This window comes from Nicotiana tomentosiformis, chromosome 9 (genome assembly GCF_000390325.3).
Source record: "Nicotiana tomentosiformis chromosome 9, ASM39032v3, whole genome shotgun sequence".
NCBI lineage: Eukaryota > Viridiplantae > Streptophyta > Magnoliopsida > Solanales > Solanaceae > Nicotiana > Nicotiana tomentosiformis.
The window spans coordinates 18,051,122-18,071,490 of NC_090820.1; the positions used below are offsets into that span (position 1 = coordinate 18,051,122).

A 20,369-nucleotide genomic window follows, 5' to 3' on the forward strand; every position below is an offset into this window, starting at 1 on the left:
TTCTGCGACTCCAGAATCGTTTGTGTGTTCCTAATGTGGATGGACTGAGGAAAAAGATCCTAGAGGAGGCACACAGTTCTCGATATTCTATTTATCCAGGTGCTACGAAGATGTATCGTGACTTGAGGCAGCATAATTGGTGGCGGCAAATGAAAAAGGACACAGTTGAGTATGTAGCTAGGTATCTAAATTACAAGCAAGTTAAATATGAGCACTAGAGGCCAGGTGGCCTACTTTAGCAGATGACTATACCGGAGTGGAAATGGGAACGCATTACTATGGACTTTGTAGTTGGGTTGTCGCGGACCTTGCGGAAGTTTGATGTAGTTTGGGTCATTGTTGACAGGTTGACCAAGTCGGCACACTTCATTCCGGTTGTGACTACGTATACTTCATAGAGGTTGGCCAAATGTATATTCAGCTAATGGCCCGTAGTACTGAGCATAGCCTTTCATCTGAAGACCGATAGGCAGTCGGAGCGGACAGTACAGATTTTGGAGGATATGCTCAAGGCATGTGTGATTGACTTTGGAGGTCAGTGGCATCATTTCTTGCCTTGGTCGAGTTTGCTTATAACAACAGTTACCAATCTAGCATCGAGATGGCTCCATTTGAGGACTTATATGGTCGACGATGTCGTTCGCCCATAAGATGGTTTGAGCCCGGTGAGGCTAAGTTATATGGTACTAATTTGGTGAAGGATGCCTTGGAAAAGGTAAAGCTGATTCAGGATCGACTTCGTACAGCACAGTCTAGACAGAAGAGTTACGCAGATCAGAAAGCACGTGATTTATCGTTTATGATGGGTGAAAACATTCTCTTGAAAGTTTTGTCGATGAAGGGAATCATGAGATTTGGGAAAAGGGTAAGTTGAGCCCAAGGTTTATAGGCCCATTTGAGGTGTTGAGACGAGTTGGGGAGGTTGCTTACGAGCTTGCATTGCCTCCCAGACTATCGGGATTTCATTCGGTTTTTCATGTATCTATGCTCCGGAAGTATCATGCTGACTTGTCACATGTGTTAGACTTCAGCACATTTCAGCTAGATAAGAGTTTGGGTTATGAAGAGGAGCCAGATGCCATTGTTGATAGACAGCTTCGCCAGTTGAGGTCCAAGAAGATTTCTGCAGTAAAGGTCTAGTGGAGGGGCCAACCAGTCAAGGAAGCGACTTGGGAGGCCGAGTAAGACATGCGTAACAGATATCCACACTTATTCAACACTGCAGGTACAATTCTAAACTCGTTCAAGGGCGAATGTTTGTTTAAGAGGTGGAAAATTTAATGACCCAACCGGCCATTTAGACTTTTAGAACCCCGTTCCCCTAAATAAAACTCCTCGTAAGTGATGTTATTAATTTATGACTTGCGGGGATGGTTGGTTCAGAATTTGGAAGTTATCGGGTTGAAATCGAAACACTTGGTTCCTTATGTTGGCCTTAAAATGCTAAGTTTAACTTCGGTCAATATTTTTAGAAAACGACTCCGGAATCAGGATTTGATGGTTCCAACAGGTTCGTATGATGATTTTGGACTTGGGCATATGTTCGAATCGAGTTTCGGCACTTAATAGTGAAATTTTACTATTTAAAGGTTTAAGGTTCTTTAAATTTGGTTTGGAGTAGGTTTTGGAGTAATTGATGTTCGTTTGGAATTCTGAGTCTGGGAATAGTTCCGTAAGGTAATTTAAGACTTGCACGCAAAATTTGGTGTCATTCCGAGCAGTATAAGTATATTTCAGCGCGTTCAGAGTAAGTTTGAAGAATTTGAAATTTCTAAGTTGAATCAATTTGGTTTGGGGTATGATTCTTAATTTTAATGTTGTTTTACACGTTCCGAGGTTTTGAGCGAGTCCATTTTATGATTTCAAACTTGTTGGTATGTTTGGGCGCGGCCCCGGGGGCCCCGAGTGTTAACCGGACGATGCTCAGTCCAATTTTGGAACTTGGGAGTTAAAGATGAACCTTTCTACTTCTGGTACGATCGCACTTGCGCTTGGACAGTCCCATGTGCGACCATCGCAGATGCGACATTTGCTCGCAGAAGCGGAAAGAAGAGGTCATGTCTGCGATCGCAGATGCGAAATTTTGGGCGCACCTGCGAACACGCCGGTGCGAGGAAGGCACGCAGATGCGAAGTTTGGCAGGTAAGGGAAACTCGCACCTGCGAGGCTTTTCCGCAGGTGTGGAGCCGCAGGCGCGGCTAGCCCTCCGCAGGTGCGAAAATGACTGTTGGGCAGAATGTTAAAAAGGGGGGCGCGGCTCAGTCTTTTTATTCTGTTTCCCTTCATTTTTGGGTGATTTCAGAGCTTTGTGAGAGGGGATTTCAACTAGCAACTTGAAGGTAAGTTATGTCTACATACTTTGAGTTAAATACATAGATTATGGGTAGATTATAACCGGTAAATCTTGAAAATCAAGGGTTTAGATGAAAAACCTAGATTATTATAAAAATGAGATTTTAACCACGAAAATGGTTATGAAATTGGATGGAAATTGTATATTTTAGTTCTTGAGATTTTGGGTAATGATTTCCTCCAAATATTTCCGGAATCGGGGCACGTGGGCCCGGGTTGAATTTTAGGAATTTTGCCATTTTGGATAGGGTATTTTATTTAATAGTCTAATTTCGAATTATTGAACCTGTATTAATTATTTTATATAACTTTTGGATTTTTCAGCACCTAATTGAGGTTTTAGGCGACATTTTTGATCGGGAAGTGGACTTTGAGACAAAGTAAGTCTTTTGTCTAACCTTGTAAGTGGGAATTTACCTCATAGGTAATTTAAATTAATAATTGTTGCTAATTGTGGGGGCTACGTTTGCATGAGGTGACGAGAGTCCATGCGTAGCTACTATTTATGTTAAAGTCCGGGTAGTTTAGGACTCAAATCATGCATTACGTGTGTTAATTGTATCCTTTATTTAATTAAAGTATTTGAACTATATTGTAAATTGTTAGAGAAAATAGTAAAATATTGAAATCTCATATACTTGAATTTTTGTATAAATTAATTAATTGTTAAAAGAAATTATACATTCTCTCGTATTAATATTATAATATATATATCCTCATTCCGGAGGTACATAAGAAAATGTCCTCCTTTCTTGTGTAGCGGGCCGAATGCTTCGGCAGTATAGATGCATCTATGGATCGCGCCGCACGTCCCTCGGCAGTGTACACTACATTCTGGATCGGGCCGTACGACCTCAGCAGAAATTGTGCCTAATAATAATAATTACACGATACCTTGATATTTTAATTGCAGCTTGTGAAGTTAACTAATAAATTGGAAATTGTCACATTAGGAGGAATTTAATTATTTCTGCTGGTTAAAGAAAATTATTGTAAATTTCATAAATCATGTTGATTTAAATATTTCTATTTTTATATTATTTATTATTATTGACCATTAGTGAGTGTCAAAGTCGACCTCTCGTCGCTACCTCTTCGAGATTAGGCTTGATAGTTACTGGGTATACATTGTTTACATACTCATGCTACACTTGTTGCACTTTTTTGTGCAGGACCTGAGGCATGTGCTATAGTTGGACCTACTGAAGCGCAATCACGATACCTAGAGGCCTAGTAGTGAGCTGCCTTTCTGAGCCGTTCTGCAGCAACTAAGGCCTCTCCTTGTATTTGTATTCTGTCTATTTATTTCAGACAATATTTAGAAATTTTGTATAAGCTACTAGATGCTCATACACTTGTGACACCAGGTCTTGGCACACACTAGTAGAATTTTTGAATTTAATTATTTTCTTGGTTATTTTAATTTACTAGATCTTTTCATATTGTCTTAATTCTTTCAAGTAAGAAGAGTTTAATTACTCGGTTAATTTTTAAAGAGTTCAATATGTGTTTAAATCACTAGTTGGCTTCCCTAGCTGTAGTATTGGGCGCCATCACGACCTATAAGTGAAATTGGATTGTGACACCTGCAGCAGGCCTTATAGGCTTTATTATTATTATGGGATCGGACTGGACACCACAGTAAGCCATATGGGCTTTATAATATGCTTGGGATGAAGGAGCCCCTCCGCAGTCTGAACATACACCGAGTGAGCGTAGATGATTATATATTCGGGATGGACTTCCCAGGGCATGGACTTGCCTTACTTGTTTATATTGTGATGAATTTCCCTAGACTTGGATCTTGTCCGTACCATTTACATTTGGGGATAAATTACCCCTGGGCTGGATTGGCCTTATACGGTACTGAGTGACTAACTGACTGTCGATGTGTGTGTGTGTGTGTGTGTGTGTGTGTGTCTATATATATATATATATATATATATATATATATATGAGATGGAATATCCTTGGGCCGGATTGGCCATAAATAGTACCGAGTGACCGAATGATTTGTAACCAGTATTACATGAGGTCTTTCCACTGAGATGGCATATCCCTCATATCATGCAGTAATGATCTATTTCACTTGTACTGAGTTTAACTGCTGAACATGAAAGCATGCCTACATTTATGTATCATTATTTATACTGGATTGAACTACGGAGCTCGTCACTACTTTCAGCCCAGAGGTTAGTCGTGTTACTTTCTGAGTTAGTTGTACTCATACTACACTCTGCACCTCGTGTGCATATCCAGGTGCTTCCGGACACGGCAGTTGTTAGACCTCAGTGTGTTGCCAGTTGGAGAATATCAAGGTAGCTACCTGGCGTCCGCTGACCTTGTCTCTCTTTCCTCCAGTTATTGTACTGTTCTATACTTTTAGACAGTGGTTTTTATCAGTTAGACATTGTATTCATATTAGATGCTTATGTACTCACTAACACCGGGGTTTGGGAGTGTTATATTTGTATTTGTGAGTTTTATTCCGCTGAATTTAATTATTATGTTTTCAAATTTCAAAGATATGGCGGTATATTGAGATTTTTGGCTTGCCTAGTATTGAGATAGGCTCCATCACGACAGGTGAGATTTTGGGTCGTGACAAGCACGAAGGGCGGTGCCGTTCCAGAAGAGAGTTAAAGCATGAAGGGTGATGCCGTGCCAATCTTATTATTTATTTATCAATTTATGGAAATAATGAGAGTAAAAGCACAAAGGGTGGTGCCATGCCATTTTTATATTATCAACTGCTCATTATGTCGTTGATGAATTAATAGGCTGCTACGTGACACTTCTCCTGCTAAAATTTCTATATCATTCCACTTCGCATGTTCCCTCCCAAATTTATAAATTTTTATTTATTGTGTTATTGTTGTTTCGTATTTGTATATACTTGTACATGTTATTTACGTGCGTGTCTTGTCATAGCCTCGTCACTACTTCGCCGAGGTTAGGCTTGACACTTACAGAGTACCTAGGGTCGGTTGTACTCATACTACACTCTGCACTTCTTGTGCAAATTTTGGAGTTAGTCCCAGCAGCATACCATAGACTTGCTTGGATTCAGCTACCCATAGGAAACTTGAGGTAAAACTGCACGACGTCCGCAGTTCTACAGTCCCTTTCTATCTTATCTTAGCTGTGTATTGTTTGAAGTAGATATTAATATTTCTGGGACATGGACTGATACAATAGGTATAGTTTGAGATGGAACCTCTGCTTCCAAATCCACCTGAGGTTCTACAACAGGTGTTGCTGCTCGAATTCTAGACTTAGCTCTATCTCTGCCTCTACCTCGGCCTCTGACACGACCTCGGCCTCGGCCTCTACCCCTAGTCATAGTTTCCATCGGGGGATCTGGTCCCTGTCCGTCGGTAGATGTATTACGTGTTCTCGTCATCTGCGAGAGAATAAGAAAATAATGGTTCAATGATCGATGATAGAACAAAATCCGCACGACATAATAAGAAGAAGTGATATTGTTCCTAAACTTCATATCTTCTGAGAGATAAGTACAGACATCTCTGTACCGATCCTTCAGACTCTACTAAGCTTGCTCATGACTCGTGAGACCTAGGTAACCTAGGGCTCTGATACCAACTTGTCACGACCCGAAATTCCCACCTTTGGGGTTGTGTTGGCGCCTAACAGTTCACTTGATAGGCAAGCCAACAATAGAAAAATCGTAACCATTTTTAAAAAAATCAAAGCGAAAGTCAATTACTGAAATAAAGTGCGGAAGACCACAATAATTGAATCATCAAAATACATCCCCGAATCTGGTGTCACAAGTGCACGAGCTACTAGGATAATACAAATAATGGTCTGAATAAAATTACTCCAGGATGCTCTAGTCCGTTTGGCGAGCCTTATGGAGGGTGTGGCCCAGAATGGTACATTTCCAGTGGCACCATCCGTCTCACAGGCTGGGGGAAGAGCACAGACTCCCATTACTCCCGCTCCGGAGCATATGGCTCCCCAGTATCAGGCTCCAGAAGCCCTGCCAGTTGGGGTAGTTCAGCTAGTTGTAGCGGCCTGGTGATAGGCCCGCCATGTCTTCTGAGGCTTTATTGAGTTTGGACAAGTTTATTAAGCTCTATCCAATTCACTTCAGTGGTACAGCTTCTGAGGACCCACACGATTATCTTGACTGCTGCCATGAGGTATTGTGGAACATGGGTATAGTTGACACCAATGCGGTCAATATTGCTGTATTTCAGATGATGAGTTCTGCTAAGTTGGATTGCATGCATTACTTGGTAGCAGTTCTCACGGCTATATCTAGAGAAGTTCCTCCCTATCACATTGAGACAGAATTACCATAAGCAATTTGAGCATCTCCAGAAGGGCAGTATGACTGTTAGGAGGTCTATTGATGGACTCACTCACCCTATCAGGTTTTAGATGGCCAAGGAGATCGGAAGTGAGATTCCCTTTTAGGCAGCTGCTAATGTGTCTAGGAGGATCGAGATAGTTCTTGCACTGGATAGAGGGCAGGGGTCTGATAAGAGGCCTCATCAGTTCGGTGGGTTCAGTGGTGCCTCATGTGGAGGTAGGGGTAATTTTGGTAGGGGTCATCCTCCTAGGCCATTTCATTCAGCGCTCCAGGCATCCTATAGTGCACCACCAGCTCCTATCAGTACACCACCAATCTAGATTTTTCAAGGTGGTTACTCAGGTCGACAAGGACAATTTCAGGGTCAGCAGTCACAGCAGCCAAGGTCCTGTTATACTTGTGGTGATCTGAGGCACATTGCTAGATTCTGCCCTAGGTCTTAGGGCAGCATGCAGCAGCAGGGTTCTCGTGCTATGATTCCAACACCGGTTGCTTCACCGCCTGCCCATCCAGCTAGAGGTAGGGGTCAGGCAGCTAGAGGTGGAGGTCAGGCCATTAGAGGTGGAGATCAGGCCGTTAGAGGTGGAGGCCAACCAGTTAGAGGTCGTCACAAGAATGTTGTTTAGAGTGGTGGGGCCCAGCCCCGATTTTATACTTTTCCAGCTATGCTTGAGGCCGAATCATCCGATACAGTGATCACAGGTATTGTTCTAGTTTGCCATAGAGATGCTTCAATTTTATTTGATCCAGGATCTACTTAATCCTACGTGTCCTCCTATTTTGCTTCATATCTGGTTGTGCCTCGTGATTCTCTAAGTGCTTCTGAGTGTGTGTCAACACCGGTGGGAGATTCTATTTTGGTAGATCATGTATATCGTTCGTGTGTGGTTACTATTGGGAGTCTTAAGACTACCGTGGATCTTCTACTTCTTGATATGGTAAATTTTGATGTCATCTTGGGTATGGATTGGTTGTCACCTTATTATGCTATATTGGATTGTCACGCCAAAACGGTGACCTTAGCAATGCCTAGGTTGCCTCACTTAGAGTGGAAAGGGATTCCTGGCCATTCTACCAGGAGGGTTATCTCTTATGTAAAGGTTCGACGTATAATCGAGAAGGGTTGTCTAGCTTATTTGGCTTATATTAGTGATCCCAGCGTGGAAGTTCCTTCTATGGATTGAGTTCCAGTTATCCGTGAATTTCCAGATGTATTTCTTGTAGATCTGCCGGGAATGACATCCGACAGAGATATTGACTTCTGTATTGACATATCTCTGGGCACTCAGCCTATTTCTATTCCACCATGCCGTATGGCCCTGCTGGAGTTGAAAGAATTGAAGGAGTAGTTACAAGACTTGCTTGATCAGGGATTCATTAGACCCGGTGTCTCGTCCTAGGTGCACCAGTACTATTTATAAAGAAGAAAGATGGATTTATACGGATGTGTATAGATCATCGGCAGTTGAACAAGGCCACCATCCAAAACAAGTATCTGTGGCCAAGAATTGATGACTTTTCCGATCAGCTTCAGGGTTCCAAGGTATTTTCAAAGATCAACTTGAGGTCTGGTTACCATCAGTTGAAGATTAGGGAATTTGATTTCCCTAAGACAACTTTTCGGACTAAGTATGGGCGTTACGAATTCCTAGTGATGTCATTTGTGCTTACAAATGCCCCAACAACATTTATGGATTTGATGAACCGGGTATTCAAACCCTATTTGGATTCTTTTGTGGTTGTGTTCATTGGCAATATCTTGATTTACTCCAGCAATCGAGGGGAACATGAGCAAGATCTTTGGATTGTGCTTCAGACTTTGAAAAATAATCAATTATATGCAAAATTTTCAAAATGTGAACTTTGGTTTGACTCAGTTGCCTTTTGGGGGCATGTTGTATCGGTAGAAGGCGTAAAGGTGGATCCTAAGAATATTGAGATTGTTTAGAATTAGCCTAGACCTACTTCAGCTACAGAGTCCGGAGTTTCCTGGGTTTGGCAGGATATTATCGCTGGTTTGTGGAAGGGTTTTCGTCTATAGCATCTCCATTGACCAAATTGACTCAGATGAGTGTGAGTTGAGCTTTCAAAAGCTCAAGACTTCCTTGACCACGGCGCCAGTATTGGTATTACCCACAAGTTTAGGATCTTATATGGTGTATTGTGATGCATCTCGTGTTGGGCTTGGTGCATTATTGATGCAAGATGGTAGGGTGATTGCTTATGCGTCGTGACAGTTGAAAGTTCACGAGAAGAATTATCTTGTTCATGACTTAGAATTGGTAGCCATTGCTCATGCGTTGAAGATTTGGAGGCATTACATTTACGGTATCCCGTGTGAGGCATTTACTGATCATCGTAGCTTACAATATTTGTTCAAACAAAAGGATCTCAATTTGAGACAGAGAAGATGGTTGGAGTTGTTGAAGGACTATGATATCACTATTTTGTATAACCTGGAAAGGCCAATGTGGTGGAGGATGCTTTGAGTAGAAAGGCTGTAAGTATGGGCAGTCTTGCCTATATTACGGTTGGTGAAAGGCCGTTAGCTGCACATGTTCAGACTTTGGCCAATCAGTTTGTGAGGTTAGATGTTTCAGAGCCCAGTCGGATTCTAGCTTGCACAGTCACTCGATCTTCATTGTATGACCATTTAAGGGAGCAACAATCTGATGATCCTCATTTACTTGTCCTCTAGAACACCGACATGGTTGTGCCAAACAAGTTGTTGTGGCAGAATATGGAGTTCTGCGAATGCAGGGTCGTATTTGTGTGCCTAATGTGGATAGGCATCGTGAATTAATTCTAGAAGAGGCCCACAGTTCCAGGTATTCTATTCATCCAGGTGTCGCCAAAATGTATCAAGATTTGCAGCAACATTATTGGTGGAGGAGAATCAAGAAGTATATAGTTGCATATGTAGCTCGGTGCCTAAATTGTCAGGAAGTCAAGTACGAGCATCAGAGACCTGGTGGTTTGCTTTAGAAGTTAGAAATTCCTGAGTGGAAGAGGAAGCGTATCGCTATGGGTTTTGTTGTTGGGCTTCCATAGACTCAGAGAAAGTTCGACGCAGTATGGGTCATTGTGGACAGGTTGACCAAGTCAGCACATTTCATTCCAATAGCAGTTACCTATTCATCAGAGCGGGTTACAGAGATTTACATTCGCGATATTGACCGCCTTCACGGTGTGCCCGTGTCTATCATTTTTGATCGAGGTACATAGTTCACTTCGCACTTCTGGAGGGTTGTACGGCATGAGTTGGGCACGCGGGTTGAGTTGAGTACAACATTTCATCCCCAGACAGTAGGACAGTACGAGCGCACTATTCAGATATAGGAAGATATGTTTCGCGCTTGTGTTATAGACTTTGGAGGTTCTTGGGATCAGTTCTTTCCAGTTGTGGAGTTTGCCTTTAATAACAGCTACCAGTCAAGCATTCATATGGCTCCAAATGAGGCATTATATAGAAGACGGTGCCGGTTGCCAGTTGGCTGGTTTAAACCAGGAGAGGCTCAGTTGTTGGGTACCGATTTGATACAAGATGCCTTGGATAATATGTTTCGGCACGAGTTTTGTAAAATGAAAAGTTTGAAATTCATAAGTCTGAATAGAGGTGTGAATTGTAATTTTGACATTATTTGATATGATTTGAGACCCCGAGTAAGTCCGCATTATGTTACGGGATTGGTTGGTATATTTGGACGAGGTCCCGAGTGGCTCGGGTGAGTTTCGGACGTGTTTAAGACCATTTTGGTAAAAATTTACAAGTCTGGTTCTGGTGTTTTGCACCTGCGCAACTTTGGCCACAGGTGCATGATCGCTTCTGCGGAGGCAGTGTCGCTTCTGTGACTTTGAGTCTAGGGGAGAAGCTTCCCTTCTACGAAGGTTAGGACACAGGTGCGCGCCCGCTTCTGCGGTTCCATAATCGCAGATGAGATCGCCCCCGCTTTTGCGGCTTCCTTCGTGCTTCTGTGTAGTCACTTCTGTGACATGAAGGCCTCGCAAATGCAGTCCTCTGCTTGGCTACCCCATTCCGCAAATTCGAGCCTTGTCTCGCAAATACGAAATTTTGTCCGCAGATGCGGTGGACATTATGTATTTACTAGACCAGCTGATTCGCATGTACTTACTTGGGAGTAGTTTTTACAACTATTTCTGGAGAAGTTTGTTCCTATTACACTAAGAGAAGAATACAGCATGTAGTTTGAGTGTCTCCAGCAGGGTAGTATGACTATTACCCAGTATGAGACTCGATTTATGGAATTAGCACGCCATGCCATTCTTCTCTTAGTATAATAGGAGATTCATTGATGGAGTCACTTATACTATCAAGCTTCAGATGACCAAGGAGACAGAGAGTCATATTTCCTTCCACACAACTATGAAATATTGCTAGGCGGATCGAGTTAGTTCATGCTCAAGAGAAAGGGCTAGTGTCAGATAAGAGGCCCCGTCATTCCGGTAATTTCAGAGGTGCCTCATCTGGAGGCAGGGGTACTTATGATAGGGATCATCCTCCCACGACATTTTATTCATCACTTCACGCATCTCATAGTGCTTCAGGGAGTAACGGTCTTATTATGCTTTACTCTGGGAAGCCAACATTTAGTGCACATTCAGCTCCTAGCAGTTCACCACCACTCTAGAGTCAGGAGAACGGTTATCTGGCCCGTTCGGGTCATCTTCAGCTTGAGCAGCCACAACAATAGGATGTGTGTTATGAGTGTGGGAACATTGGTCACATCAAGAGGTATTGCCCTAGGTTGTTGGGCAATAGATCTCAACAGGATTCTCGTACCATCATACCGGCATCGGTTGCTCCACCACCCGCTCGGCCAACTAGGGATAGGGGTTAGACTGTTAGAGGTGGAGGTCAGCCAGTTAGAGATCTTCCTAGAGATACAACTTCGATTGGAGGGGGCCAAGTCATCTGATGTCGTAATCACATGTATTATTCTAGTTTGCCACAGAGATGCTTTAGTTTTATTTGATCCATGATCTACTTATTCACATATCTCCTCCTACTTTGCTTCATGTTTGGTATGCCTCGTGATTCTCTTAGTGCTTTTATATGTGTGTCCACACCGATGGGAGATTCTGTTGTGGTAGATCATGTATATCGTTCGTGTGTGGATACTATTCGGAGTCTTTAAACTAGCATGGATCTTTTATTTCTTGATATGGTAGATTTTGATGTTATCTCGGAAATGGATTGATTGTCACCTTATCATGTTGTAATGTACTGTCACGCCAAAATAGTGACCTTAGCCATGTCGGGGTTACCTCGAATAGAGTGGAAAAGGATTCTTGACCATTCCACCAACAAGGTTATCTTTTACATGAAAGCTCGACGTATGGTCGAGAAGGGGTGTCTAGCTTATTTGTCTTATATTTTCTATCCCAGTGCGGATGTTCCTTCTATGGATTCAGTCCCAGTTGTTCGTGAGTTTCCAGATGTATTTCCTGTAGATCTGCCGAGAATGCCACCCGACAGAGATATTGATTTCTGCATTGATTTGGCTCTGGGCACCCAGCCCATTTATATTCCACGATACCGTATGGCCCCACCTGAACTAAAGGAATTGAAGGAACAATTACAAGACTTGCTTGACCAGGGATTCATTAGACCTAGCGTCTCGCCCTGGGGTGCACCGGTGTTATTTGTAAAGAATAAATATGGTTCAATGCGGATGTGTCTAGAATATCGGTAGTTGACAAAGGCTACTATCAAGAACAAGTATCCATTGACAAGAATTGATGACTTATTCGATCAGCTTCAGGGTCCAAGGTGTTTTCAACGATCGATTTGAGGTCTGGTTACCATCAGTTGAAGATTATGGCATTTGATGTCCCTAAGATAGCTTTTCGAACTCGGTATGGGCATTACAAATTCCTAGTGATGTCATTTGGGTTGACAAATGCCCCAGCAACATTTATGGATTTGATGAACAGGGTGTTCAAGCCCTATTTTTGGATTGTGCTTGTATTCATTGATGATATCTTGATTTACTCCAGCAGTCGAGAGAAGCATGAGCAACATCTTCGGATTGTGCTTCAGACTTTGAAGAATAATCAATTATATGCCAAATTTTCAAAATGTGAATTCTGGTTAGACTCAGTTGCCTTTTTGGGTCATGTTGTATCAACAGCATGCATAAAAGTTGATCCTAAGAAGATTGAAGCAGTTCAGGATTGGCCTAGACCTACTTTAGCTATAGAGATCCGGAGTTTCCTTGGTTTGGCAGGTTATTATCGCTAGTTTGTGGATGGGTTTTCATCTATAACATCTCCATTGACCAAATTGACCCAGAAGGGTACCCCATTCAGATGGTCAGACGAGTGTGAGTTGAGGTTTTAGAAGCTCAAGACTGCTTTGACTACTGCGCCAGTGTTGGTATTGTCCACGGGTTCAGGATCTTATACGATGTATTGTGATGCATCTCACATTAGGCTTGGTGCAGTATTAATTCAGGATGGCAGGGTGATTGCATATGAGCCATGATAGTTGAAGGTTCATGAAAAGAATTATCTCGTTCATGACTTAGAAATGGCAGCCATTGTTCATGCGCTGAAGATTTGGAGGCACTACCTTTACGGTGTCTCGTGTGAGGTATTCACTGATCATTGTAGCCTACAGTATCTATTCAAACAAAAAGATCTCAATTTGAGGCATATAAGATGGTTGGAGTTGTTGAAAGACTATAATATTACCATTTTGTATCACCCCGAAAAAGCCAATGTGGTGGCCAATGCTTTGAGTAGAAAGGCTGTGAGTATGGGCAACCTTGTGTATATTTCGGTAGGTAAGAGGCCATTAGCTGCAAATGTTCATACTTTGGCCAATTAGTCTTCCTTGTATGAGCGCATCAGAGAGCGACAATATGATGATCCCTATTTGCTTGTCCTTAAGGACACGGTGCAGCACGGTGGTGCCAAGCAGGTTGCTGTGGGAGATGATGGAGTTTTGCGAATGCAGGGTCGTAATTATGTGCCTAATGTGGATGGGCTTCGTGAATTAATTCTTGAAGAGTCCCACAGTTTTTGGTATTCTATTAATCCAGGTGCCGCCAAAATGTATCAAGATTTGCGACAACATTATTGGTGGAGGAGAATGAAGAAAGACATAGTTGCATATATAGCTCGGTGTCTAAATTGTCAGCAAGTCAAGTACGAGCATCAGAGGCCTGGTGGTTTGCTTCAGAAGTTAGAAATTCTAGAGTGGAAGTGAGAGCGTATCACTATGGATTTTGTTGTTGAACTCCCGCGGACTCAAAGGAAGTTCGATACAGTATGGGGTCATTGTTGATAGGTTGACTAAGTCAGCACATTTCATTCCAGTAGCAGTATCCTATTCTTCAGAGAGGTTAGCGGAGATTTACATCCGCGATATTGTCTGCCTTCACGGTGTACCCATGTATATCATTTCTCATTGAGGTATGTAGTTTACCTTGCACTTCTTGGGGGTTGTACAGTGTGAGTTAGGCACGCAGGTTGAGTTGAGTACAATATTTTATCCACAGACAGACGGACAGTCAGAGCACACTATTCATATATTGGAAGATATGCTTCGTGCTTGTGTTACAGACTTTGGAGGTTCTTGGGATCAGTTCTTTCCACATGTAGAGTTTGCATATAATAATAGCTATTAGTCGAGCATTCAGATAGCTCTCTATGAAGCATTATACGGGAGGCGATGTTGTTCGCCAGTTGGCTGGTTTGAACCGAGAGAGGCTCGTTTGTTAAGTACTTATTTGGTACAGACTGCCTTGGATAAGGTCAAGATTATTCAAGATCGACTTCGCACAGCTCAGTCTAGGCAAAAACGTTATACCGGTCGTAAAGTTTGTGACGTTGCATTCATGGCAGGAGAAAGAGTATTGCTCTGGGTTTCACCTATGAAAGGTGTAATGAGATTCGGAAAGAAGGGCAAGTTGAGCCCTAGGTATATCGGACTCTTTGAAATTCTTGAAAGGGTAGGTGAAGTATCCTACAAGATTGCACTACCACCTAGTTTATCAGAAGTTCATCTGGTGTTCCATGTATCCATGCTCCGGAAATACCATGGTGATCCGTCCCTTGTATTATATTTCAGTTCAGCCCAATTGCACAACGATTTGACTTATGAAGAGGAGCCGATAGCTATTCTAGCCCGGCAGGTCCGACAGTTGAGATCTAAGAGTTATCTTTCAATTCCAGTGCAATGGAGAGGTTAGTCGATTTAGGAAGCTACCTGGGAGTCCGATTCGGATATGCGGAGTAGATATCCATACCTTTTCACCAGCCCAAGTAATTTTCTAAGTCTGTTCGGGGACGAACGTTTGTTTTAGAGGTGGAGAATGTGATGACCCAATATGTCATATTTAATTTTAAACATTAATTTCTATGTTGTGAGACATCGAATAGCACCTTTCAGCATTCCTCAACTTGCTTGCGCAGTCCGTAAATATTTTTGGAAACTCTTTATGTGAAAAATTGATTAAAATATGAAATAGTGATTTATTATTTCGCTCATATTCTTTGTCCAATATTATGGGTTGAATTCATGCTATAATTTCTACATGCTTATTTGAATTATGTGTCTTAATTGCTACTTGACATTTAGCATATTAAATATTAAATTGCCTATTTTCTCCCTGATTTCCACACTTAACTACTACTTGTCATTACTTGTTTCCTAAAAAATCATAATTATTATATGCTTTGTTTCCTAATAATTCCTTATTAAATGTGGTATTTATTGGAATATTTTTACATTTAAGAGTTTTTTAATTATATTGATGGAGCTGGTTGCACGCCGCAACAAATTTATTTTAAGTTCATATTGTTGGAGCGGGTTGCACGCCGCAACGGATTTATTAAAAGTTTATATTGTTAGAGCGGGTTGCACACCGCAATAGAATTAAATTGAAAGATTATATTGTTGAATCGGGTTGCACGCCGCAACTGAATTATTCTAAGTTTATATTGTTGGAGCGGGTTGCACGCCGCAACGGAAATTAATTGAAGGTTTATGACCTCCGAATTGACTTCAATTGTTGATATGATTTACCGGTCTTACTTCTATTCATGTTATTATTATTATTATTATTATTATTATTATTATTATTATTGTTGTTGTTGTTGTTGTTGTTGTTGTTGTTGCGTACAAGTTAATGTAAGCGACCTGCCTTAGCCTCGTCACTACTTCGTCAAGGTTAGGCTAGGCAACTACAGAGTACATGGGGTCGGTTGTACTCATACTACGCTCTGCACTTCTTGTTTAGATACCGGAGTTGGTCTCAGCGGCGTACTATAGATTTTCTCGTATTCAGCTATCAGAGGTGTAACGACCCGACTTGTCATTTTAAAAATTTATGCCCCATTCAGAGACTTAAGGTCTCGAGCATCTTCATATTATATATTATGACCTACGTGTGTTGTCGAGTTTGGTTTTCGGAAGATTCAGAATTAATTTAAAGAACAATTCTCATTTTTTGAAGCTTAAATGGAAAGAGTTGACCGGAGAATTGACTATTGAGCAAACGACCCCGGAATGGAATTTTAATGATTCCAATAGCTCTGTATGGTAATTTTGGACTTAGGAGCGTGTCCGAAAAATTTGTTGGAAGTCCGTAGTGAAATTTTGCTTGAAATGGCGAAAGTTGAATTTTTGGTAAGTTTGACCGAGGAGTTGACTTTTTGATATCGGAGTCGGAATCCAGTTCTGAAATTTTTTATAGATCTGTTATGTCATTTATGACTTGTGTGAAAAATATGAGGCCAATCGGAATTTATTTTATATGTTTCGGCACAAAATATAGAAGTTGGAAGATTTGAAAACTCATAATTCGATTCGATGCGCGATTAGTAAGTTCGGCGTTGTTTGGCATGGTTCGAAGCCTCAACTATCTTTGCATTGTATTTTGGGACATGCTGGTATATTTGGTTAAGGTCCCAGGGGCCTCAGGTGGATTTTGAAAGGTAAACAGAATGGATTTCGGACAAAGAGGGTTGCTGGAAATTTCTGTTGCAGAGCTGTTCGCCAGATATTTCTGGTGCATGGAGCCAAATTTGGAAGCATATATCTTGCAATCTATAAGGAATATGAAAATATTTAAAAAGTAAAAGTTGTAGCCTGTTGATTCTAGTTTCCATAATATTAAACCTTTCATCATTTGGACATTTGTACAGAAAGTTATAATAGATTGAATGAAGGATAGTAGGGCAGCTTCGCCAGAAATTCTGATGCGTGGAGCCGAATTTGGAAGCTTATATCTCGTAATTCATAATGAATCGGAATATTATCAAAACATGAAAGTTGTAGCCTTTTGATTATAGTTTCAAGAAAGTTAAACCATTGATCATTTGGACATTAGTACATAAAGTTATGATCGATTGAATGAAGATTGGTGCAAGCAAGTTCTGGTGTGGACTTTTAGTGATGGAAAATGGACTTTTAGTGACGGATGGGCAGAAACTTAAGTACCACAAATGGTCATTTCCTTTGGATTTTTGGAGCACGGTTCTTGGGCGATTTTTGGGCGATTTTTACGGTAAAACATTGGGGTAAGTGTTCCTTATCCTATATTGATTATATTTCATGATTCCATACGCATTTACATGATGAATCCGTGAATTTATGGAAGCAAAATTAAGATTTTTGCAAAATCTTCCAAAAACGATAATTTAAGATTTGGAGGCCGAGTTGTTATCGGAATTCGATAAAATTGGTATGGTTGAACTCGTATCGTAATGGGTGTTCGGATTTTGTGAAAATTATGTCGGGTTCCGAGAGGCGAGCCTGCGTTGACTTTTGTTGACCTTTTGGAATAAAATTTTAAGTGAACCTTTTATTATCCGAAATTATTTCCGATGAATTTTAATGAAGTTGTATAATTAATTTTGATAGATTTGAACTGTCCGGAGGTCAATGCAAGTAAGAAGGCGATTTTAGAATATCGCCATAACTTAAAAAAGGTAAGTGTCTTGCTTAACCTCGAGTGAGGGAATTACCCCTTAGGCATCGAGTCTTATGTGCCATTTGTGAAATGTGAAAAGTCATGTACGCGAGGTCACGAGTACGTACTCGAGCTTATACATGCAAAATTTATTGAGTAAAAGTCTTAGGCATATTATTTAGTAAATTGGATAATTGTTGGCATATATTTAATCATCTAATTGTCATGCCTAAAATCACATTTATTGAATTTATTTTTATATGCCGATTTGATGTGAATGTTACCTGTATATTTATGTGAATTCCGTGAGTTTTATGGTTTGATATTCTTGGAATTTAATTTTATTATGGATTTCCCCTCTGCAAATAATTAATTAAATTAACTTAAGAAGTATTTTTTACATAATTATTGAGAATTTGGATTAATGAAGGTGTTGCCCTATGCTGAGTAATTTCTATCTCTATTGATTATTTTTGAGGTCTTATATACATTGTGTGGAGCCTTGGGCTATTTGTTGTGAAATTAATTGATTTTGTTATATCCTTGGAATTTGTTGTGGCCATTGGGCAAATTGTGATATGAATTGATTTTGTTACGTTGTCCTGAAAATATTCCGTGTAAATTGTTGTGTTAATTGAGTTATCATTTTGAGGATATAAGGGTGGCGTTTCACTGTTGATATTATGTGGGCATAAGGGAGGCATTTCGCTGTTGTTATGTGTGTTGGGATATTGTCTGGGCGGAATGATAAGGGTGGCTATATGAGCGATAAGGGTGGATATTGTTATTTTCAGGGTGGAGGGATACGGATGGCTATTATAGGAGTGATAAGGGTAATTATAGGAGAGATAAGGGTGGCTATTGTCAGGGATGATATGTGATGATGTGGAGTTGTTGCGTTGGTGATTGTTATGTGATGTTATGATTTTTCTTGTGTTTATTTTTATATTTTGTGCCATTTGTCTTGTTGTTGGTAAATTGGTAATAGTCTGATTTATGTTGAAATTGGGATGTGTGGCCATTGCCAGGCGGATTATGATATGAAATGTGGGCACCAGGTGCTGCGAGTAAATAATGATGATATTGGCACGTGAATTGTCCGTGTGGTTGTGATATGAAATGAGGGCACGAGGTGCCGGAAAAATATAATGATTTAATTATAAGCACGAAGTGCCGTGGAAATATGAAAGTGGGCTGAGACCCGTGTTTATGAAAAATATGAAAATGGGCTGGGACCCGTAGTTGTATGATTATGAAATGAAGTGTCACATGGTGACTTTTTAATTGAAATAATTATATTCAAAATATTTATTTGGAAGGATTTTTATTCAAAAAGATTTATTTGAAAGAATTACATTCGAAAGGTATTTATTTGAAGAAATTATATTTGAGAGAGATTTATTTAAAGGAAGTATAGTTGAAGGATATTTATTTGAAGGAATTTTATTTGAAAGAGATTCATTCGGAAGAATTATATGTGAAAGATATTTATTTGAAATACTTGATTTAATTGGGTGTACTTGTATTTATTATTTGTTGAGCGATATTAATGGTATTCTTGTTGTCCTGCTGTACATATCACTGGTTGATTTATGTTGCTCTTATTGTTATTTGTTTTCTATTATTTTGTATATCATATTGCACATGTTATTAGACTAGTGAGTGTCTTGACTGTATCTCGTCTCTACTCCACTGATATTAGTCTTGATACTTACTGGGTACCGACCGTGGTGTACACATACTACACTTCTGCACATTTTTATGCAGACCTAGGTATTGGAGATATCAGACTCGGACAGAGTTAGAGTGGAAATCGCAAGGATTCAAGGTAGAGTTGCTTGGTCGTCGCAGTTCCTTGGAGTCTTTCTATGTTTATTGTACTGTTATTTATTTTTCAAACAGTATTGAGTATTCAATCCTTGAGATCATTTCATATATTCAGTTAGAGTTCGTGACTCAGTACTACCGGTCTTGGGAGGTTGTTATATTCATATTTGATCCGATGTTGGTTTTGATTATCTATTTAATTCATATTCAAAAAACAAATGGCTTCGAAATGTAATGAAAATCGACTTACCTAGTCTTAGAGACTAGGTATCATCACGACGCCTGTGGTGGAATTTTGGGTCGTGACAAGAGGAGACTTGAGGTATAGCTGCACAACGTTCGCAGCTCTAAAGTCCTCTTCTACTTTATCTTAGTCGTGTGCCTTCTTTCAGTAACTTTATTTTTATTCAGACCCTTATTTGTATTATTCTAGAAGTTCGTGCACTTGTGACTTCAGTTCTCGGATGGTATCTAGACATCGTATTATTTTTGTTTTGCACATATAAATTCAAATATTATTTCGGTCACTGGTTATTTTTACTATTTTATTAAAAACAAATTGTTAAAAATGGTTTAAATTATTCTAACATTTTCTTGCCTAGCAAGTGAAATGTTAGGCGCCATCACGGTCCTAAAGGTGGGAATTTTGGGTCGTGACAGACTTGGAGTACGAATTGTTTTATTTTTTTTGTATCACGAAATTGATTAAACTTATATAGTTTTGTATTAAAAGTTATATTAATAGTAACTAACAGAGTGACACATTTTAGTTTCACTTGTATTGTAGAAGGCTTGATCTAAAGTTTATCAATTGTCGTGTCATATTTCATATACCACTATATATATATATATATATATATAAACTTATTTTTCTGTCATGATCACAGATGCAAGGAATCATAAGTTTTGCA

At 40.2% G+C, this 20,369-nt stretch overlaps 1 protein-coding gene across 1 annotated transcript in view; it reads left to right on the top strand.

The window, feature by feature from the left end:
- Positions 1-8,135: 8,135 nt before the first annotated feature.
- The window catches only part of LOC138898445 (uncharacterized), a 34,007-nt gene continuing 21,773 nt past the window's right edge, over positions 8,136-20,369 (top strand). Inside the window, exons 1-2 of the mRNA XM_070184512.1 lie at positions 8,136-8,399; positions 9,156-9,277. Coding sequence (XP_070040613.1) covers positions 8,136-8,399; positions 9,156-9,277 — 386 coding nt within the window. The remainder of the gene's footprint in view (positions 8,400-9,155; positions 9,278-20,369) is intronic.